The sequence below is a fragment of the Leptinotarsa decemlineata genome, unplaced genomic scaffold, assembly GCF_025532065.1.
Source record: "Leptinotarsa decemlineata unplaced genomic scaffold, Ldec_3_MD MMD2_P_RNA_scaffold_10, whole genome shotgun sequence".
Lineage (NCBI taxonomy): Eukaryota > Metazoa > Arthropoda > Insecta > Coleoptera > Chrysomelidae > Leptinotarsa > Leptinotarsa decemlineata.
The window spans coordinates 39,468-63,176 of record NW_027412524.1 but is presented as its reverse complement, the minus strand read 5'-3'; the positions used below and the strand labels follow the sequence as shown (position 1 = coordinate 63,176).

Here is a 23,709-nt window from a genome sequence, read left to right as displayed (position 1 = left end):
GTCTGGATTCCTGTCCATACTGGCCTGGAAGGCAATGAAGCTGCTGACTCTCTTGCAAAGGAGGGTGCTGCAAGCGGCTTCATTGGACCAGAACCTGTCATTGGCATCGCTTTGGGCTTTGCCAAACAAACACTCAACACCTGGATGGCAAGAAGAGTTATGGACTTCTGGCAGAATCTTCCAGGATTGGCTCACTCCAAGGTGTTTATTCACCCTTCGAAGCTTGATTCCAAACAGTTGTTGGCCTACAGGCCTTCTTACAGGTCACTGTCATTTGAATCATCACATGCAGAGACTTGGACTGTTGGAAGACAGTGTGTGTCGCCTCTGTCGGGAAAATGATGAAACTGCAGAGCATATACTTTATGCCTGCCCCGCTGGGGACCGAATCAGGTTCTTTGAGTTCGGCAGATCCGTACTCCCACCATCTGACCTGAAAGACCACTCACCATATAAACTAATCGGCTTCGTTAAGAAGCTGGGCTTATTTGGCCGAGTTGGAATAGGTGTGAGCCACAATAAACCCTTATGGGTTGCGGTGGAGGGTCGAATAGACACCCACTCACTTCAAACCTACATACCTACCTACCACAGTGTTCTGTGTTAGGCCCTATTATGTTTCTGCTATACATGAATGACATATCTATGATTAACATATTTGGTAGTTCCACTCTACTCGCGAATGATACTACAATATTGTGGAAAGAAAAAACTCAATGGAGCTAAATAAAATAATACCATCCGACTTGAAGAAAGTGAAGAGCTGGTGCGATGCAAATTTACTCTCTCTCTCTCAATGCATCCAAAACGAATATAATATCATTCAAATGTTCGTTTGTTTGAAGGTGATTGACAATGTTTTGTGATGAATTTCACTAGTTCGGACTTCCATTGTCTATTATATAAAATGATTTGAAATCCCTGAAACAAGTAAAAAAGAATAATTAAAAAGAATAGTTGAAAATAACAATTATATTAAGCAAATGATAGTGAAATAACCTACAAGTAAAAATATAATAATTGAATAAATAAAAATTAAAGGAATGCAAAAAGAAAATAATAAAAAGTAAAAAGTGTAGAGATTCCAAGTCACGTTAGTTCACGACGTTTCGATTGTTGGTATCTACAATCGTCTTCGGGTGATGACTGGACTGATTCCTCCGAGAGATGACTATTTTATAGGTCGTTGAAATACTTTCACTTTCTCTACTTTCCATTTTCCGCTTCACTGATTCCGTGAGAGATGACCGATTTGGCGGGAGTTGGTCATTTTTCGTTTGATGATGGGTTTCCATATGTTTCGTATATCTACGCTGGCCTGGCTGAATACGTTGTTGGACAACATGTATGCGGCTTCCTTAAATTTTCTCCTGAACCAATGTTCCTCTCTGTGCAAGATCTCAGCTTGGGACCACTCGATGTTGTGTTGATGGGTCCAAACATGGTCTGCTATTCCTGATTTGCTGGTTTCTCCTCGCTGTGTGTGCTTCTTGTGCTCGGCAATGCGAACATTCAATGGCCTCTTAGTTTCACCAATATAGGATTTTCCGCACTCACAGGGTATCCGGTAAATGCAATTCTTGGAATCGCAGTCCGCGTTTGGGGGCCTGGTTTTCGTGAGGCTGCTACGGATAGTGTTACCGGATCTGAAACAAGTTCTAATGTTGTACTTGGAACCAATTCTTCTTATCCTCTCCGATAATCCTCTGATGTAGGGAAGTGCAAGCACTGGTTGTGATGGCTTCTCTTCCTTGCGAGGCTCCTGCTGTCTTTTAACCAAAGTCTTTTCTACCATCGCTTTGGAGTATCCATTCCGCTGAAGATCCTTTTTGATAATGTCTAGTTCCTTCTCGAGACCTTCCTTTGTATTACAGAGCCCAAAAGCACGGTCTAATAGAGTCTTGATGATTCCTCTTTTTGTCGATTGATGGTGGTTGGATACGTGGTTCAGATACTGTCCCGTATGAGTGGGTTTTCGGTATACAGATGTTTCCCACTTAGTGTCGGTCCTCTTCACCAAAACGTCTAAGAATGGCAATTCATTGTGAATTTCCTTCTCCATTGTGAAAGTGATGGAAGGTCTCACGCTGTTGATGTGTTTCAGAAAGGCGTCTAGTTCAGTATTCCCATGGTTCCATATTATGAAGGTGTCGTCAACATATCTCAACCAGACTCGAGGTTTCTTGTGGGCTTCTTCAATGGCCAGAGTTTCAAACCACTCCATATATATGTTGGCTATGACTGGTGAAAGTGGCGATCCCATTGGCAGTCCCTCATCTTGTGTAAAGAATTCGTCCTTCAGTTGGAAATAACAGTTTCGTACACAGCATCCTAGTAATTCCATAATTACTTCTATAGGTAGATTCGTTCTCTCTTTCAGGTTCCCGTCTTCGGATAGCTTTCTCTGTATGATTTGGAGTGCTTCTTCGACCGGAACGTTGGTGTAAAGGCTTTCCACGTCGAAACTAATTAGTTGATCTTCCTGTGTGACTTCAATTGACCCTAGTAGTTCGACAAAATGTCTTGAATTCTTCACAAAAGACGATGTTTTCCCTTGTAATGGTTGTATTAAGGGAAGTAAAAATCTAGACAAGTTTTGAGTAGCCGAATCTCTGGAGCTGATGATTGGTCTAAGCGGAACGTCCTTCTTGTGGATTTTGGGTAGACCATACAAGTGAGGGGGCTTACTGTGGTGCGGTGTTAGGCATGATCTTTCCTTGTCCGAAAAATAGACTTGGTGTTTTTTCAAAATCTGGTACAACTTCCTTTCGATTGATGCAGTAGGGTCCCGTACGATCTTTGTGTATCGTCCCTTCTGCAGAACCTCTTCGATCTTCTGTTCGTAGAGAACGGTATCCATTACCACAGTAGCGTTTCCTTTATCTGCAGGTAGGATCTTAATGGTGTTGTCTCTACGTAGGCCGTTCAGAGCTCTACGTTCTTCCTTGCTGATGTTAGATGTTGGAACTGGTTCTCGATCCAACTGTTCTCTAATTTTCCATCTGAACTCTTCTGCCTCGGTCTGGTCAATGAGGGAACTGGTGGATTCCACTGCAGTAATTATCTCCAAAGTGGGCACAGATGTTGGCGTAATGGCAAAATTCAGGCCTTTCCTCAACAAGGATTCCTCCATTCCCGTGAGCGGGCGGGAACTCATGTTGATGACGTTGGTGGCTTCATAGTTGTCCTGTTTTCGGTCTGTATTTGGGCATTGTTTCCTCACTAACTTCCCCACTTTCTGTTGTGGGTATTCTCCATGTCTTGGCGGATCTTCAAGCACGTCCTTTCAATCTTGGCAAAGATTGGTCCAATGATCATCTCTCCCTTCTCTCCCATCTCATGTCTCCCTTCTTGATCATGATCAAGAAGGGAGACATTGGAAGATGATCATGGACCAATCTTTGCCAAGATTGAAAGGACGTGCTTGAAGATCCGCCAAGACATGGAGAATACCCACAACAGAAAGTGGGGGAAGTTAGTGAGGAAACAATGCCCAAATACAGACCGAAAACAGGACAACTATGAAGCCACCAACGTCATCAACATGAGTTCCCGCCCGCTCACGGGAATAGAGGAATCCTTGTTGAGGAAAGGCCTGAATTTTGCCATTACGCCAACATCTGTGCCCACTTTGGAGATAATTACTGCAGTGGAATCCACCAGTTCCCTCATTGACCAGACCGAGGCAGAAGAGTTCAGATGGAAAATTAGAGAACAGTTGGATCGAGAACCAGTTCCAACATCTAACATCAGCAAGGAAGAACGTAGAGCTCTGAACGGCCTACGTAGAGACAACACCATTAAGATCCTACCTGCAGATAAAGGAAACGCTACTGTGGTAATGGATACCGTTCTCTACGAACAGAAGATCGAAGAGGTTCTGCAGAAGGGACGATACACAAAGATCGTACGGGACCCTACTGCATCAATCGAAAGGAAGTTGTACCAGATTTTTAAAAAACACCAAGTCTATTTTTCGGACAAGGAAAGATCATGCCTAACACCGCACCACAGTAAGCCCCCTCACTTGTATGGTCTACCCAAAATCCACAAGAAGGACGTTCCGCTTAGACCAATCATCAGCTCCAGAGATTCGGCTACTCAAAACTTGTCTAGATTTTTACTTCCCTTAATACAACCATTACAAGGGAAAACATCGTCTTTTGTGAAGAATTCAAGACATTTTGTCGAACTACTAGGGTCAATTGAAGTCACACAGGAAGATCAACTAATTAGTTTCGACGTGGAAAGCCTTTACACCAACGTTCCGGTCGAAGAAGCACTCCAAATCATACAGAGAAAGCTATCCGAAGACGGGAACCTGAAAGAGAGAACGAATCTACCTATAGAAGTAATTATGGAATTACTAGGATGCTGTGTACGAAACTGTTATTTCCAACTGAAGGACGAATTCTTTACACAAGATGAGGGACTGCCAATGGGATCGCCACTTTCACCAGTCATAGCCAACATATATATGGAGTGGTTTGAAACTCTGGCCATTGAAGAAGCCCACAAGAAACCTCGAGTCTGGTTGAGATATGTTGACGACACCTTCATAATATGGAACCATGGGAATACTGAACTAGACGCCTTTCTGAAACACATCAACAGCGTGAGACCTTCCATCACTTTCACAATGGAGAAGGAAATTCACAATGAATTGCCATTCTTAGACGTTTTGGTGAAGAGGACCGACACTAAGTGGGAAACATCTGTATACCGAAAACCCACTCATACGGGACAGTATCTGAACCACGTATCCAACCACCATCAATCGACAAAAAGAGGAATCATCAAGACTCTATTAGACCGTGCTTTTGGGCTCTGTAATACAAAGGAAGGTCTCGAGAAGGAACTAGACATTATCAAAAAGGATCTTCAGCGGAATGGATACTCCAAAGCGATGGTAGAAAAGACTTTGGTTAAAAGACAGCAGGAGCCTCGCAAGGAAGAGAAGCCATCACAACCAGTGCTTGCACTTCCCTACATCAGAGGATTATCGGAGAGGATAAGAAGAATTGGTTCCAAGTACAACATTAGAACTTGTTTCAGATCCGGTAACACTATCCGTAGCAGCCTCACGAAAACCAGGCCCCCAAACGCGGACTGCGATTCCAAGAATTGCATTTACCGGATACCCTGTGAGTGCGGAAAATCCTATATTGGTGAAACTAAGAGGCCATTGAATGTTCGCATTGCCGAGCACAAGAAGCACACACAGCGAGGAGAAACCAGCAAATCAGGAATAGCAGACCATGTTTGGACCCATCAACACAACATCGAGTGGTCCCAAGCTGAGATCTTGCACAGAGAGGAACATTGGTTCAGGAGAAAATTTAAGGAAGCCGCATACATGTTGTCCAACAACGTATTCAGCCAGGCCAGCGTAGATATACGAAACATATGGAAACCCATCATCAAACGAAAAATGACCAACTCCCGCCAAATCGGTCATCTCTCACGGAATCAGTGAAGCGGAAAATGGAAAGTAGAGAAAGTGAAAGTATTTCAACGACCTATAAAATAGTCATCTCTCGGAGGAATCAGTCCAGTCATCACCCGAAGACGATTGTAGATACCAACAATCGAAACGTCGTGAACTAACGTGACTTGGAATCTCTACACTTTTTACTTTTTATTATTTTCTTTTTGCATTCCTTTAATTTTTATTTATTCAATTATTATATTTTTACTTGTAGGTTATTTCACTATCATTTGCTTAATATAATTGTTATTTTCAACTATTCTTTTTAATTATTCTTTTTTACTTGTTTCAGGGATTTCAAATCATTTTATATAATAGACAATGGAAGTCCGAACTAGTGAAATTCATTCAAATGTTCGCTTGAAATTTCAATAGACGCTGCCATATTACAAAATAAATCAAACACAAAGTTTCTCGGTGTACACCTAGAACAAATGAAGAGTAAGATCTCCGGATGTTATGCAGTTAGAGTGGTTTCAAATGAGTTTCCATGTCGCAAAGACCGGTTACCATGCACTTATTGAATCTTGACTATGTTATGGAATACCTTTTTGGGGAGCATGCAACTCATCCCTTCTCTCTTCTGTATTGATATTACAGAAGAAGGCAACTAAGATGTCTCTGTAAAGTCAAACCCAGAGAATCGTGCAGGAATTTGTTCACTGCCAATAAAATATTAACAATCATCGCACTTTTTATCTTAGAGACGGTTTGCCTTATTTATAAAGATAAATTGAAGTTCAATTTGCTTCTACTCCTTATGCTACTCGTAATAGCAATTATACCTTTAAACTTTCCATCCCAACTTCGAATTTAATCAAGGATTCCATATACTATAATGGTGGTAAATTGTTCAATCATTTACCATCAGAAATGAGATCTGCAAATTTAAGCAACTTTCACTTCAAAAAGGTGGTGAAGAACCTACTTGTTGATAGACCCTATTATAGTTTGGAAGAGTATTTTAGCGAATCCTTTTAACAATATATTAGCAATTTGAATTGATGGGGTTATATTTTCAGGAGTGATTAATTTTTGAGAAAGAAAGTTTTTGGCTTTCTACTACTCCATCTTGATACAAAAAAAGGATGAGGGAATCTTCTAAAGAAAGGAAGGAAGTAATCAATTTGAAAATAAGTAACTCTATACATGGATGTGTAGATCATACAAAGAAGTAACTTTCAGACACAAACTGAAAGAAAGTCATCCTGAAACAGCTACTTTCATATAAACATTGAATTACACGAAAGAAAAAAAATTCTTTTTCAGTACTTTTTCTATATTAATATTGTATTTCTTGTACTTTGTCAATAAGATGCAAATATTCTGACAATAAAGTATATTTTGATTTGAAGTGATACGTGGAAGGCTCAGAACATTGAAACCACATATAATACCAACTTTAAAGTTGACACAGTCACAGTTGTTGATGAGGTAAGTGTTTCATCTGACGGAACCACCGGTGGGAGCCAACCGCACATTCAAAATCACGTCCACAAATTCTCCGTGCATTTGTATTTCTATCTTTTGGTAACCAAGTGTTGCCCATCCCTACACTTGGCTGCACCATACTGATGACGGGCCAAAAGCCCGAAACACGTGTATATGGTTTGCCACTTTCTTGAGTGCTATGTCTGATTATTAACTTCTGTTTCCATATCAAGACACTCAATAACTTTCATATTTGTATAATTTCCTGGACCCGGATGTCACGCAGGTAGCTATAGCTGCCTCCGTGGTGATTTTGATAGTTTTCTTGTAAATAGAAGACCTATCAACTGAAACCACTAATGTGCGGTTGGTTTCTGCTGGTGGCTCTGTGCATTTGTATTTCTATCTTTTGGTAACCAAGTGTTGCCCATCCTTACACTTGGCTGCACCATACTGATGAGCCAATAGCTCGAAACTCGTGTCTATGGTTTGCCACTTTCTTGAGTGTTATGTCCGATATTAACTTCTGTTTCTATATCAAGACACTCAATAACTTTCATATTTGTATAATTTCCTGGACCAGGGTGTCACGCAGGTAGCTTTTGCTGTGGTGACTTTGATAGTTTTCTTGTTAACACAAGATCTACACACACCATACTGACGATGGACCAAAAGCCCGAAACACGTGTCTATGCTTCATTATTCTTCATATCCTCATTTGAGAATTTCAATGTATAAAATATCTTCAATCTGATTTTGATTTGATTACATACAATAACAGAAACTGAGAACAAGTGTGAGTAAAACTAATTTTTTTCATTTCCTCCAAATATGAAAGTGATACGCGATTTCCTTTACACAAATCATCAAATTTTGAAATGAATTGATAAATGAAGTTAATGAAACCTTCACTAGGAGACCTAAGTTCACCATTACAACATTGATCATTCGCAAACGCTTTGAAATGAGTCAATAATTTACTATAATCTAAATTATTAGCCTCTATCGAGTATACTCTACAAATTTCACAGCTGTGAACAATCAATGACTTTTTGATTAAATAACCATAGACATAATTAAAAGCATTCTGCATAGGCATAGGTTCTTGTCTGTAATCATAATCAGGAAGAGTTATTGAATTCTCGTCTTTTAAAGGCTTTGAAATTTCATCAGTAACTATAATATCATTAGACTTAAGCAATTCATCAAAATCATCATTGCAATTCATATTTGTCACACTTGTTGTCACACATCTCATTGAAGTCCTCTAGAATCGGATCTCTCTCATGACTGGATGTTTTCATGCATTTTTTCCTTCTCGTTGCTTTTAGTTTCTCACGCAACTTCGTCTTTCGTGGAGTTTGAGTACCAGTTGAAGAAACCATACAACTTGAAGAAGGTGAAGAACTCTGACCTGGGTCTGGAAAAAACTGTAATGTAATTCATTGATATAGTGAGGGTATATATGATTAATAAAACTTTTGATTTACCCTAATTTCTTTTTAAACTGGTACATACATCATGTGAGTAAAGAAATACATGAGCTAAAGAAAATCAAAATAACCCCACATAGAATAATAATTGATATTGTTTTTTTGAAGGTGATTGACAATGTTTCGTGATGAATTTCACTAGTTTGGACTTCCATTGTCTACTATATAAAATGATTTGAAATCCCTGAAACAAGTAAAAAAGAATTATTAAAAAAGAATAGTTGAAAATAACAATTATATTAAGCAACAATAAACCTGAAATGAAATGATAGTGAAATAACCTACAAGTAAAAAATATAATGATTGAATAAATAAAAATTAAAAAATTTCATTTTCAAAAATCTGCGTTGAGATAATGCTGTGAATTGAAAATTATCAACATTTACCTACTTTGTAGAATCCTCTGGAATTCTGAACAAACTTATATTTTTGCCAGTTTTTGTAAAACAACCACGAACAACACAAACTGTTCCTCCTTTGCGAAACATTCTCCTGTGTAAAAGATATTTCCCTTATATTCCAATAGTTATTGAAATAAAAGTTGTGAACAATGACAAAGGAACGTTGAGTGAAAAGTGAGGTTGAAGAAAAAACCGCCTGTAACCGTACATGCTTTCGCATCTGTATTTAGACATGTGTCTTCTCACTGCTAAAAACACAGACCTTTATATGAAACATCAATTCTTCCCCAAATCTAAGGATATTTCCCTATCTTCTTCATGACAATGACGTACAATTTCCCTAGCATTCTACGGAAATAAAAAAATACTGTCAAGTATAGAGAATAATTCAATTTCAATCCCTACAAAATAACCGCTATAAATATCAATAATTCGCAATTACTTCCATTATTCCACGTTGGTGTCGAGGCTAAGGACAACGTCTACCACGCCGACGACTTGCGTTCAAATCTCATACTGATAAAAACTTTATTCAATTAGGACCACATGACTGGTACGTGACAAGGGGGCCCGAGAAGTGAGGCGGAGTCCCAATGGGCTCCACGCTCTTTAAATCTCTACCATACTTATTCCATCCTTCTCTGCATCGATTACGTCACACGTTTCTCTGTCACTCTCGGATGTCATGAAAATTGCAAAAAGTTTAGCTCCATAAGGAAATACATGGGATTTTGGGCCAGAACCCGCCTGGTTCATCTACTGGTGGTTTGAAATTCCCGCTGTACGCGCGGTAGCTTCTGATTGGTTTACTGAATGACGGCAAAAGTGAAGGAGTGGGCTCTGAAATTCTAAGGCCCAATTCACACAGAATGGACGTCTGTCAGAGATGAGGCGCGGACCTTTTTCCCTTCCGTGTGAACTGGGCCTGAGGTCCAGAATGGACCTGCTCAAATTTACACGTGTTTTTCTATAAGGATTGTCATAGAACTCACCTAGCTATATTACTGGTATTATTTGTAGAATATCTGTTTTTCGTGTAGTATATCTTTGATAAAAAATGTAGTGAAATGTTGAAACACATCATACAAATGAAAAACAGGGCGTTTCATTTGAAAAAGTTGAATTATGTCTGTTTGAAAATGAATGAAGCTTGACCGGTTTTACCGAGCACCCTATATATTGTTACCGAAAATTAAGATTCCCGAAATTATCAGGTGATGTTGACTAACTATTCCTAAAAAAATCCACTTAATAGCTGTAGACATGCGGGTGGTGAATTAAAAAAGTATTGTCTGCAAAATAGGTTTTTCTGGAATAACTTGGCAATGCCGCAATGGAAATTCAAAAACAAAAATTCATTAGTTAGCTAAAAAACTGAAATCGAATGACGTGTTCATATACTGGGTATTCCATTTAAAAAATATATTTTTGGTTGGCCACGCTTGGCTGAATCACCCAATGTGCGAGAAAATAATTTTAAAAGATAATATTTATAGCAATGGACCGAGGGAATCTTGTTGACTCGCCCTGTACAAAAGTTACTCACTTAACTCATTCATCTCTATTTTTCCTTATTGGTAAGTCCTAGGAAACTAAAATTTGGTATATAGGTGCTTCTCAGATCTTAGATGCACACTAAGAAAGGATTTTCGAATATTTCAACTGGGGAGCCCCTCGCGGGGATAAAAGGGGCGCGTTTACATATGAAAATTACCTATTTATTATTGTTTCCCCGTACAGTTATATTTTCGGAGGTTGAAATTTTGTTAGGCTCGTTTAATGTTGCAGATGTGCAATAAGGAAGGATTTTTTAATAGTCCAACTGGGGCTCCTGCACTGCAGATAAAAGGGGAGCGTTAACATACGAAAATTGAATAGAACTGGCCGATACTTGATGAAAATCCATATTAAACTAATTAATACAGTTAATTGTATGATTTTCACTATGAAAGGTTTCACAAAAACCGCGACACATGTTTCCCTTTACAATAGTTTTCTCAAGCTTAGTTTACACTTGAGAAAGCTATTGTATAGCGAAACACGTGTCGTGTTTTTGTAAAACCTTTTATAGTGAAAATCATACAATAAACTGTATTAATTAGTTTTCATATGAAAATTTTCTTTTCAACATTGTTTCTCCGTACTGCTATATTTTCAGTGTAGGTTCGTTTCATGTTGTAAATGTGCAGTGTGAGATTGATAGTTTTATAAACATTTTTGAATCGTATGATTATATTCCTACATTTCAACAATTCATTCAATGTAAAATAAAACTTGTGGCTACCTATTTCTCTACCTTGATGCAAAAAATGTAGGAATCTTCCAGATAAAGGAAGAAAGCAATCAATTTCAAAAAATGACTATACAACGATGTGTAGATCATGCAAGCCAAAACCTTTTTTTGTCATAAATCAATCTCTCCTAAAAGTATACCCCTTCCAATTTAAACAAGATTAATTTTTAATTCAAGTTGGTAGTGAAAAGTCAAAAAAACTCATTGATAGAAGGATCCAAAAAATTATCTTCAGTCTGGATTCCTGGCTACATTGACATGAAATATGATGTTGATTCCCTTGCAAGGGAGGGGACTGCAAGATTTGACATAGCTTTAGCTTTTGCCAAACACTGACTGCAAACACCTGGACTGCAGAATTCTGGCAAAATCTACCAGAATTGGCCCATTCCAAGACTTTTTTAAATCATGAAAAATGAGAAATAAAACTTTCTATACCAATAGGACGAAACTGCAGTAACAACATTAGTGGTAAAAAACATAGAAAGTTTCATTTATCACTTTCCATGATGATAAACTGAGTTTATTATAATTGTTTGAAAATATCCTTATAGGACGAAACTGCAGTAACAATATAAGTTACGAATGAAAGTGGAAAAAACATAGAAACATTTATTTCTCATTTTTCATGATGATCTCCTACCACGTAGTGATGACTACATCCATCAATTTACTTTTATGCATCCTATGAAGAATCTCACCAAATAAATGTTAAACTACACTAGGAACATAAAATTGATGGATGTAGCCGTTACTATGTGGCAGGAGATCATGATGAAAAGAGAAATGAAAATTTTCTATGTTTCTTATATATATCTTATATATATATATATATATATATATATATATATATATATATATATATATATATATATATATAAAAGTGGTAAAAAACATAGAAATTTTCATTTTTCTTTTCATTATAGTAGGAACATTTGACGCTGCCTGACAAGTCTGTTATCACTCTTGCTATCTGATCTGAAAGATTCCTCACTAAATAAACTAATTAGCTTCGTTGAGAAGCTACATTCATCTGGTAGAGTTTGAATAAATCGGAGCCACAATTAACAATCTCAGGTTGAAGTAAAAGTTGAATAGACTCACTTTGGACCTACCAACCCATTTATTTTTTGCAAATTCATTACAAACACTGAATATTACTGGAGTTTTTTCCCCAACACCAAAATCGTTATTTTCAATACCTCAATACGTGTTTTGATCACCAAGTGATCAAAACAAGAGGAAGATTAAAACTAGAAATTATTGCAAAGCTAACCCTATTTATGCTATATAGGTATCCCATACCAGCCAGGCGTACCACCCATACAGATATACCAACCTAAATTAATTTTACAGTTTTGCCTTATTTATTATTTCACAATATATGTTTAAATAAAACAATTTTCAGCTATATGAAAATTAATTTCACAATATTGCCTATCCAAATATATTTTTGCAATGTGTCCTTATGTAGTAATCAGTAAACCCAACAACATTATTTTATTTTATTTTAACAAGGTATAAAGTATGCTCTTTAGTATAGGTCCATCATCGTTATTCATAATATTATTGTGTTTACTTATTTTTACACTCTCATAGGCATCTAGTTGCCTGTTGTTATTAACTTGTGTCTAACTAATCTTAATGAACTGAAGTTTATGGAATGGTTTTGTTGCAAAATATGATGGGCGACTGCTGATTTTTCAGGTCTTCCATATTTTAAGTGTGCTATGTGTTCCTTATATCTTACTTTAATAGATCTTTTTGTCTGTCCATAATATTTTGCATCGCAGTTCTTACATTCAATTTCGTAAATTCCAGACTTTTCCGAATTCTCGACTTTGTCTTTTGGACTTCCCAAAAGGCTCTGTAGTGTATGACTTGTTTTAAAAACCACCCTCATACCTAGTTCCTTGAAAATCTTTCCAAAGTTCCTCGTATATTGGTGGTATGGAACTGAGATGTATTCATCTTGGTTTTTGTCCTTTCTGAAAGTCAAGATTTCGTTCATTCTTAACCTAAACTTCTTCCTTATTATGTCATCTACAATACCCCTCGAGGAACCGTTAGTGGCTGCTATTTCCTGTATTGCACGTCTTTCTTTTGTGAACCTATCATGTGTTAGAGGGAAAGTCAAAAGACGATGCACTAAATAATTCAACCCAGCACGTTTGTGCTGTCCACAGAGATGTGAACTGTCAGGAATATACCTGTACGTGCTTGTTTCTTTTCTAAATATATCATATTCTAACCCCCCATATTGGCTCCTCATTACCAAAACGTCAAGAAATGGTAGTTGTCCCTTATTTTCTAACTCATAAGTGAATTTTATTGATGGACATCTATTATTTAAAATACTAGGAAAATACTTCGACTTTTCTTTGGTTTCCATTTCGAATCTGCTCATGAACAGGTCTGCCAGGTAGGGGGCAAGGGATTTCCCATGGCCGTTCCTTCCTGTTGTTCATAAAAGCAACTTCTACCTGGAACCGATTTTGTTTCATACACAAATTAGTGAGAGAAACGAATTAATCGATTTCGTTATTATTGAAATTATTTTTCTGTAGTAATTCCCTGAGGAATTACTATAGAAAAACGTGGTTCTGCAACAAGGTGAGATTTTGGTTTCTTTTGATGTTAGTTCCTTATTTCCTAGCGTCCCAATTCCACAGACCTTGCAATACCTCAGGGAATTACTAGAGAAAAATAATTTCTGTTCCTCAGCCTATGAAAGAAATGACGTTATCTTCATTTAAAAATGAAGTAAAAAAATATTTGATGCTGAATGCTTTTTATAGTATAGATGAGTTTATAGATAGAATTAAATGACCTGTCAAAGGGAAAATAGGAGGAATGAGGAATCTAAATTATTTCCTCATTGTGTAAACTTTTTATGTAGTGTAAGTATTTTGTTTTATTCCATATACACCTGACAAATATTTTGTTTTGTCTCATATACACCTGTTTTTTTGTGAAATTGACAAGTATAAGTTATATTATACAATCATATTTGTAAATATGTTCATGTGTGTAAATGTGATGATTCAGTTTTTATTCATTTTGTTACATGACTCTACATTTATTTGTGACATTTGTGATATTTATTTGTGTGTGATATTTAAGTGACGTGCCAAATATACACTATTGTATCAAATATTGGTAAATAAATATTATATTCTATTCTATTCTATTCTAATAATAACGAAATCGATGAATTCATTTCTCTTACTAATTTGTGTATGAAACAAAATCGGTTCCAGGTAGAAGGTTGCTTTTATGAACAACAGGAAGGAACGGCCATGGGAAACCCCCTGTCCCCCTACCTGGCAGACCTGTTCATGAGCAGATTCGAAATGGAAACCAAAGAAAAGTCGAAGTATTTTCCTAGGATTTGGCTAAGGTATGTGGATGATATTTTCGCGATATTCGATACCAAAAAATCGAATATTGACGACTTTGTTTCCATTTTAAATAATAGATGTCCATCAATAAAATTCACTTATGAGTTAGAAAATAAGGGACAACTACCATTTCTTGACGTTTTGGTAATGAGGAGACAATACGGAGGGTTAGAATACTATATATTTAGAAAAGAAACAAGCACGTACAGGTATATTCCATATATTGTAGATGACATAATAAGGAAGAAGTAGTTTAGGTTAAGAATGAACGAAATCTCGACTTTCAGAAAGGACAAAAACAAAGATAAATACATCCCAGTTCCATACCACCAATATACGAGGAACTTTGGAAAGATTTTCAAGGAACTAGGTATGAGGGTGGTTTTTAAAACAAGTCATACACTACAGAGCCTTTTGGGAAGTCCAAAAGACAAAGTGGAGAATTCGGAAAAGTCTGGAATTTACGAAATTGAATGTAAGAACTGCGATGCAAAATATTATGGACAGACAAAAAGATCTATTAGAATAAGATATAAGGAACACATAGCACACTTAAAATATGGAAGACCTGAAAAATCAGCAGTCACCCATCATATTTTGCAACAAAACCATTCCATAGACTTCAGTTCATTAAGATTAGTTAGACAAGTTAACAACAACAGGCAACTAGATGCCTATGAGAGTGTAGAAATGAGTAAACACAATAATATTATGAATAGCGATGACGGACCTATACCAAAGAGCATATACTTTGTTAAAATAAAATAAAATAATGTTGTTGGGTTTACTGATTACTACATAAGGACACATTGCAAAAATAAATTTGGATAGGCAATATTGTGAAATTAATTTTTATATAGATGAAAATAGTTTTATATAAACATATATTGTGAAATAATAGATAAGGCAAAATTGTAAAATTAATTTAGGTTGGCATATCTGTATGGGTGGTACGCCTGGATGGTTTACCTGTATGGGTTACCTATATAGCATAAATAGGGTTAGCTCGCATTAGTTTCTAGTTTTAATCTTCCTCTTTGAAGATGATCACTTGGTGATCGAAACACGTGTCGAGGTGTTAAAAATAACGATTTGATGTTGGGAAAAAACTCCAGTAATATTCATTACTACACCAAATCCAAACAGTGCATCATAATTACAAACACTCTTGAAGTATACAGACAACACTGATATACTAGATGCTTTCATTCGGAAAACAATCCCTAGTACAAAACACATTTTGTTTATGAATCACAAAAAAAAAGGACATGATTGGTGAACAAAACGTGTTATGTTCAGTGATCGCTGTCAAAAAGAAGGCAAATTCAATTTTTTTTTGTAACTTGTTGAGAGTTTATAAAATTGGATATCAATTAGGCTCAGAGTATCGTTTTCATCCAGAGTGAAGAAATACATAAAATTGAAAGAATTATGTTTGGCAAACAGTGGCATCAGAAAAGTAAAAAATCTTTATATAGTATTTAGACAATCAGTTAAAAATGAAGTAAATAGAAGTAATAAAAAATGTTCAACAAGTTTTTATACTAGAACATCGAATTTAATTTGTTTTTTATGATCTGAATGAAAAGTATTAAGTTAAAAATCAAACTAATTCATTTAAGCCCGGCCTATGGTGAAAAGTATATCTTTTATTACTGTAAGTCCTTTGTTCACTTTTTGGTCTTCTGTACCTGGGTTGGAATCTGTCTTGCCTGTTAGTTATTCCTGCAGGTCTTATAATTTCTTGACATAACTGTTGATCCAACGCCTGAAAAATATTTTATGAAATTAAAGCAATATTTCATTTCAAATAGCTTCAATCAATTTGTTTGCTACATTATCATATCATCACCATATCAACATGGCAGCTAATGAATATGTTTTTGTTAGTAGTTTCAATAAAAATAACAATTCCATGTTCATCTATCGTAAAAAAAACCATTAAATCAGGTTGCAGGTAGTCTGGTGTGATAATTCCTGTACCTGGAAAAGTATCCCAGTGTTCCCCTTCATAGCTAATTTGTTCATGAGCAAATTTGAATTGGAGTCAAACGAGGAGTTAGGTTACTTTTCATGGACTTGGATCCAATAAGATGGTGTATTTGTGATTTTTGACATAAACAAATATAAGTTAGAAGACTCAGTATCGATCCATGGCTGCTTTGCTTTTGAAAATTAACCCACTTGTTCAGAAGATATAGACCTTTGAAATCCACACAAAAAATTTCCAAAAGAATTCAAAAGTTAAATCAATATTTAATCAAAACCTATCTCATTAATCTTAATGTTGAAGATCAGATTTTTGCTTTTCATATGCATAGTATGTCTTGTGAATTGTAAAAAAAAAAATTTAAAACTAATTTCATAACCTTTTAAATTCTCATATATGGTGGAAGTGACTGAACTTCATTTAAAAAATGAAGAATGTGAAAATCGGCTTACTAAGTGGTTTAACATAATTTGGTACTTCGACAGATATCTAATTGGAAAAAAATGCGAATTGGTATTGGCTCAAATTCAATGGACAGTAAGCTCAGTACAAGAAAATTGGCCACTGAAACACGTGTGGGTCGTACAAGTCAGCAAATATTTAAATAAATCTATCCATTTAGAGTTGATCAGTGCAAGAACTAAACAAAGATGACATCAGTTGTGTCATGAATTTTGCAAAATAAATAATGGATGTGGGGAAAAGCCAATTTTCTATTTAATGTGTTTTTTCGAATAAGTAACCGTCATTACTGGGCTGATACTCCCTGTGTTATTCACACAGTACACAAACAAAATTGTCCAAAGTTGAACTTGAGAGGCCTGTTATTTTTGCTCACTTAAAAGTAACTGGATAAAACAAAGAGGTGTAATTGAGTGGCCTCCTCGGTCACCATTCTCAAATCCTTCGAGAGTTTTTCTGTCACATCAACAGAAATTCAGAATCTGAACCTTTTCTCAATCCATATGTACCAAAATAATTCTGAGATCATGAATTATTAATGAAATGAACGAGGATAATATAGTTTATTGAATTGGAAGATTCTGAAAGATTGTCTATCCTTGTTTGTTAACCAATCAGTATAACTGATGTGTGGGAATTTATACAGTTAAGTCCTAAAGTAACTAATATTATCTATTTTCTACATAATTATGAATGCAAATGAAAAATCCTGAAACAGGTCAATTTTTAAATATGATGATATACTTTCTTGATAAAATTATTCAACTGTGACATTTACGCACCAAAAGGTCCGAAGTTATTTTTTGACAACAGAATAACTGATAGACTAGTGGATCGTGATATGTATGTAACTCGAGAGTTGTTTGATGTACGAAATAAAATAAGTACCCAAGTCCAAAAATCAAAAAGTGCTATATTTTTTTATATTTATTCAATATTGCTGAATACATAATTGAAAACCCTTTTAAACTCGGTATCACCGCTACCTCTTTTCATTTGAAATTTTTACAGGGGAAGCTAGTATCTCTAGGGGGTTGAAGGAGTTGAATGATTTTATTGAGAGAGTGTAATTTTATAAATAAAAAATTTACATTTTTTCATTTGCATTCATAATTACATAGAAAATGAATTTATCTGTTAGTTCAGGACATCACTGTGTATCCCAACAATCAACAACCAACAAAAAATACTAACGGTGTCAGATATATGTCCTAATTTCTGGAAAGTTTGCTCAATTCTGTTGAATTCAAGAGCCAGATCAGGATTATCTATCTTCAATACAGCATTCTTTACTTTTTCTAATACTTCTCTATTAAAAGTCTGCTTCACAGGATTGGGATTATCTTCTGATAATACGCCCTTCAATATTGGAATTGCATTTTCAACTCGTCCAACCTCTGCTAAACAAGCAACCTATGAACACAAATATTGCAAAATGTTGAAATTGTTTCATAATGGTTGATTTGAATTTTGAATAAATATAAAGGTTTGTAAATATTTACATTTTTCTGAGAAAATGAATATAACATTCAAGAGGAAGTTCAATTATACCCTTTTTGTTCAACATTAGCAATTTTTAATGAATACATATAAATTCACTACCATTTCACAATATATTCAAAAAAATAGGCTTGATATGATTTTTGTAGGTTGCGTTTTATATCCTGAACTTGTATTATATGATGTATGACACGAAATAGTTGCCATCGTCAATTCAACAAGTTTGATTCAAGTAATTATTACTCACTTTCCTTCGTTAAGAAAAAAAGTCAAAATTATTTACTGAATGAAACATCATTAAAAAAATAAATTAGATTTCCATCATATATGAAACTTAATATGAGATGATCTAGTGAAAATATCTTCATGAATTATCCATGATGAAAGGTATAGAACTTTCACAATAAATTTTATTTAATATGTGTTTCGCACATGGTAGCTTCATCAGTTGGACTGGTACATCAAACTATTCTATTAGTCACTCCTAGAAATATAACCCTTTTGAATTATTCTACAATGTCTTTTATATAACTGTAAGTGATTGATTTTATGGAAACAAGTGTAATGATGGTGATTGAATAACTTCTTGTTGGTCGTTTATTAAAAATTTTAATTTTTGCGATGATTGATTTCCAGATATTCCAGCAGGTTTAATTTTTGTTATGTTATATGCCAGTTTATGTTTGAGGTTTCTGTCTGGGGTTGTGAATTTGAGTGTAATTTCGGTTTTGATAACTGAAATTTCTAGTTTTTATGCTGAATCAGGTGTTTTGATGTTACGTTTTAAACCTTTATTAGGTAATTCAATTTTCATTTTGGAGTACTGTGTGTCAATTAGTTTAACGAATCTATTAAAAAACTGGTGATCTGAAAATTGTGTGGTGGGTTTATTTAATGGTTTAGATTTAGTGAGTATTTGATTTACGTTTTTGAGTAATGATTTTTTTGTGACTGATACTAACCTTTTCTCTAATGTTAGTATCAAAAATATCAAATTCAATGGAATGTAATCTGTCAGTTAGTTCTGTATGTATTATTTTCAAATAGACGTTTAGAATGTCTCTTGGTAGAGCATACTTTCTTTTATTCTTGGGGCCATTTCTTTTGTCAATACTGGATATATGTTCTTGCTGGAAGGTTCTTGTTATCCGTAATAAGTTTTATACATTTTTAAGCACACTTGTTAAAAAAAGCACAGACTTTCGTTCACTGTTGTACATCATAGAAATAGTTTGAAATATCAAAAGGCCTAAGAATTTGTTAAAGCTAGTTTCAAAATCTACCTGTTTTATTAGAATGATTCACTCATCTGAATAGTTTTTTAATTACTTATTTTTATATAGAAAACATTGTAGAATAGTTTGATTTACCTGTCCAACTGATTAATCTAGAGAAATGTATCCTAAATAAAATTTTATCTTTTTGGGAAAGAAAGGTTTTGACTTTCTACTTCTCCATCTTGATTCGAAAAATGTGGAAATCTTACAAATAAATGAAGAAAGCAATCAATTTCAAAAACTAACTATATACAAAGATGTGTAGATCATGCAAAGAGGTAACTTTCAGACACAAATTAGAAAGAAAAGCCCTCTCGAAACAGCTATTTTCATATAAACATTGAAATACACAAGATGGCTTTTTCTTCCAGTTTGTGTCTGAAAGTTACCTCTTTGCATGATCTACACATTTTTGTATATACCAACATAGTTAATTTTTGAAATTGAGCTTCCTTCCTTCCTTTGTAAGATTCCCACATTTTTGTATCAAGGTGGAGAAATAAAAGGCCAAAACTTATTTCCCTAAAAATTATAATCATGGATATTGTTGTTAATTTTCATTCAAAGTGATAAGTCAGTGTACTCATATCTTTATATCATATCATGTTCATAGCCTGCATAAAGAATATCAATTGAAACAACAGCACAAACTCATAGTAAATTGTTCATCAGTACTTATAACTAAAAATATTTAATAGCAATTCACTCACTTTCAAATTCCTCACAGTTGTATAATTTTGATTTTGAGCAGAAGTGAGAACTTCAAGAGCTACTCCAGGATTTCCTTGGTTCAGAGCTAGACCAGCACAGAAGGTAGTGGCTCTTCTCAAGGGATAGTGACCAATTTCTTTGAGTTCCTGCCACAATCTCAAAGCATAATCCAAACTCTCTTTTGAATTCTGAAATATTCATTTCCATTTTTAGGGTACAAACATTTCTGCATACTTACCATTTTATAACAGGCTGCCATTACTAATACAACAATATTCCTTGGGTGTTTGATTCCCTCTAGTTGACGATCTTTAATAATATCAGCACATTCTATAATTTCTTGATATTTTTCGTTGTCATAAAGAAGATCCAATAAAATCTGATAGGAAACTAATTGGTCAAAAAACCCTGAAAGGTCAGGTGATTTGAAACACTGAAAAATATATTTCAATTATTAATGTAATTACATTATGAACTACCTTACTTCTAGTGCAATATCAGGTGCATTGAAATGATGGAAAAGACGCATTGCAACTGGTCCAAATATGAAACTTCCAAATCTCAACTCTTTATTTTGTTGATTGAATCTAAAACAAATATCCAAAACTGTTGTGGATTCATGTATCAGTTCAAAATCAGAAGTTACAAGTACTCAGCTGGTTTTCAGTATCTTTTGATGAATGTAGAGCAATAGTAAATATTACTATTAGAATGACGGGTAACTGCCCAAGAAATCTGATGTCAAAATTTTCACAAAAGATTGTATCTCAAAATATATTAGATATGAAGTTGCAGTGATGAGTTGTAGGGACCATTATTATAAATATTTTTTCAGCTTCTCTGAGGAATACATACTTGAAGAATGCTTGGAACACATTCAATTCAAGGAGCTTTTTGATATAAAGGCAGGTTTTTTCATCATGTGGTATCATTGCTATATTCTAAGCTGTAACAAATGTGAAAACGACTGAATAGGAAAAAAGTCATCTATCGTAGAGAACAGTACAATGATCAAAGAAAATTTACAGGGACTTTTGTCCTTCTCAAGTTATACAGGGAAAACTAGAAATACTGTTTTTGTACAGTAGAATTATTATTTCAAAAAATAAAAAATAGATGCAAAATAAACTTTTCATTGAACGTTTTGTGTTAAAAAAGTTTTATTGTTACATTTATGTTTTATTGTTTATAGTACGAATTGCCAAACTAACTGACTGTTATAAGAAAACAAGTATAGCTGAGGCACCAGTCAATCTAATAATAACACTGATGATCTTCAAACATGACTCAACCTCTGACGTAAGCACCAAACTCTTACGAAGGTTCGAAATAGATGAACACTTCAACCTAGCAGACCACTATTATAATATTCATGCAGTCATTGTTTACTGTGGTTCTAGCGTTGAATTTGGTCTTCATTACACCTTTCTCAAAGACGAAACGGACTGGTTTAAATTTGACGATAGTCATGTCCCGAAGTATTCTGGCGATGTATTGAATTTATTAGAGCCTCTGGAGACACCCTACATTTTGTTTTATGGGAGAGAAGACATTGGTAGATCAAGATCTTCAGATAATGTGGTGTTGCAGGTTTTCCTGGGTTTTCCTACAGCTGAAAAAGCAAATGCGATACTAGAATCAATGAAGTTGCTCCGGAGCGCCAATCAATTTTTATTGTTGTTTTATAATTTCATGATTTATAATGAATTGAAAAACTTTTATCTAATTAAATAATATAATTAAAATTTCCTTTCCCATTTTTTATATTTTTTGAAATAACAACTTTATTCATTCACCTTTATAATTCAAGATGGCTGAAAGTCGCTGTAAATTTTCACTGACCATTGTACTGTTCTCCACGAAAGATGCCTTTTTTCCCATTTAATCGCCTTCATATCTGTTATAGTTCGGTTCGTAGCAATGTTACCACAAGATAAAAGAAACAGCCTATATAATTGGTGTTGGTAGTTAATAAATTTACTTGGCAGTCATCAATATATGTGAAACTTTGAAACCATACTTTTTTGCTTGTATAGTATAGGGCCATGTCTCTTTGTATACAAATAGTTACTTCATTTATTTACAATATTAGTATAGACATGCCTGAAGAAGCTATTGTATTGCGAAACATGTGTTGCGTTTTTGTAAAACTGTTTAGTAAAAATCTCACGATAAAGGGTTTCTTAAATGTTTTGGATTTTCATCAAGTATCAGCCGATTCCCTTACATAGATATTAGTAGTTATCAAAGTAGACCAAAATTATTGGTAAGCAGCATAATTGATCAATTCATTCTAAATGAAACTAGAAAGATCATTCATAAATAAAAATGGTGACTTGCAGTTTGAAAACTTAATAGGAAGACTCGACACGAAACATGAATCCAAATTAACAATACCAAAGTATAAAAAATATAATAATAATAAAGCTAACTTTTTGATCATTTTGACCACTAGTTCGAGATCTTTATCATTATTCGACAAATGAATCATATTTTTCAGGTCTTCAGTAAAAACCATGTGCTTGGTATGGTTTTCTACATATTCAGACATTTTTTCTTTGAATTTTTCAGACAGATTCTCCATTTGATTTTGAGTAGTTTGACACTGCTGTAAAAATGCATCGATTCCTAATGTCTCTTTAGAATATAAATTTCTTTTATCTGAAAATAAAAAATTATAATATTTCCAACATTACATAACCTCAACTTACGCGGTATTGCTGCTATCGTAAACAAATTACTGTTCATTTTAGATGTATTGAAAACTACTGAAAAATTACAATTTTTCAAAGTGGAATATATCCTATTTGCCATCATTATTTTAGTTCAAAAATGTTATTTAATTCAAAATCTCTAATATCTTTTATAAGTTATAAATCAACTGACATATGACATATGACCCATAGAATAACTATCACAATAACTATAGGTTTATAGGTTTGTTCTGGTTCTGCGAAATTCAGGTTCTTGGACATCATGATCATGCGCAGTTGATATAGAGCGTTCTGGTTTATTGAGGATAATTTCGGATGGAAGAATCCTCTGTTCTGGTTTTGACTACGAAATAATCCTCAACTGTTTTGAATTGTCCCGAATCGTTCTTGCTCTCGAGGATGAACTGTTGAGAACTGTTCCCGTTGCTCATGCGCATTCATGTGGAAATTTGTTTGGGGTATTTGCTAGGATGTTTTTTTATTTATTTGATTTGAATAATTGATGATTGAGGGTAGATAACATTTGAGCTGACTATAGGGATACGCTA

General features: G+C 34.7%; 2 protein-coding genes across 4 annotated transcripts in view; one reads left to right on the top strand and one right to left on the bottom strand.

The window, feature by feature from the left end:
• Positions 1–10,771, top strand: part of LOC141487443 (uncharacterized) — a 44,254-nt gene extending 33,483 nt beyond the window's left edge. The window contains exon 3 of one of the 3 annotated variants that reach the window (XR_012468399.1): positions 8,251–10,771. The gene's annotated coding sequence lies outside the window, so the exon portion shown is untranslated. Of the gene's footprint in view, positions 1–6,510 lie in introns of all 3 variants that reach the window. The other 2 variants (XR_012468391.1, XR_012468397.1) reach the window with 2 other exon arrangements.
• Positions 10,772–16,043: 5,272 nt separating this feature from the next.
• Positions 16,044–23,347, bottom strand: LOC111514630 (pentatricopeptide repeat-containing protein 2, mitochondrial). The gene is made up of 7 exons (XM_023170884.2): positions 23,159–23,347; positions 22,880–23,108; positions 20,932–21,034; positions 20,686–20,880; positions 20,447–20,635; positions 18,154–18,372; positions 16,044–16,275 (listed from the first exon to the last, which is right to left on the bottom strand). The coding sequence occupies exons 1-7, from the start codon at positions 23,262–23,264 to the stop codon at positions 16,111–16,113; spliced, it is 1,206 nt and encodes a 401-aa protein (XP_023026652.1). The 5' UTR covers positions 23,265–23,347; the 3' UTR covers positions 16,044–16,110.
• Between the last annotated feature and the right edge of the window lie 362 nt (positions 23,348–23,709).

Bases quoted from the DNA above. Each gene is read 5' to 3' on its own strand.
- LOC111514630 (XM_023170884.2), bottom strand. From the start codon at position 23,264: ATGATGGCAAATAGGATATATTCCACTTTGAAAAATTGTAATTTTTCA. The intron at 21,035-22,879 runs GTTAGCTTTATT...TATTTGTTTTAG, and splicing joins GTGGTCAAAATGATCAAAAA to ATTCAATCAACAAAATAAAG. The intron at 18,373-20,446 runs GTGAGTGAATTG...TTGTGTTCATAG, and splicing joins CAACTGTGAGGAATTTGAAA to GTTGCTTGTTTAGCAGAGGT.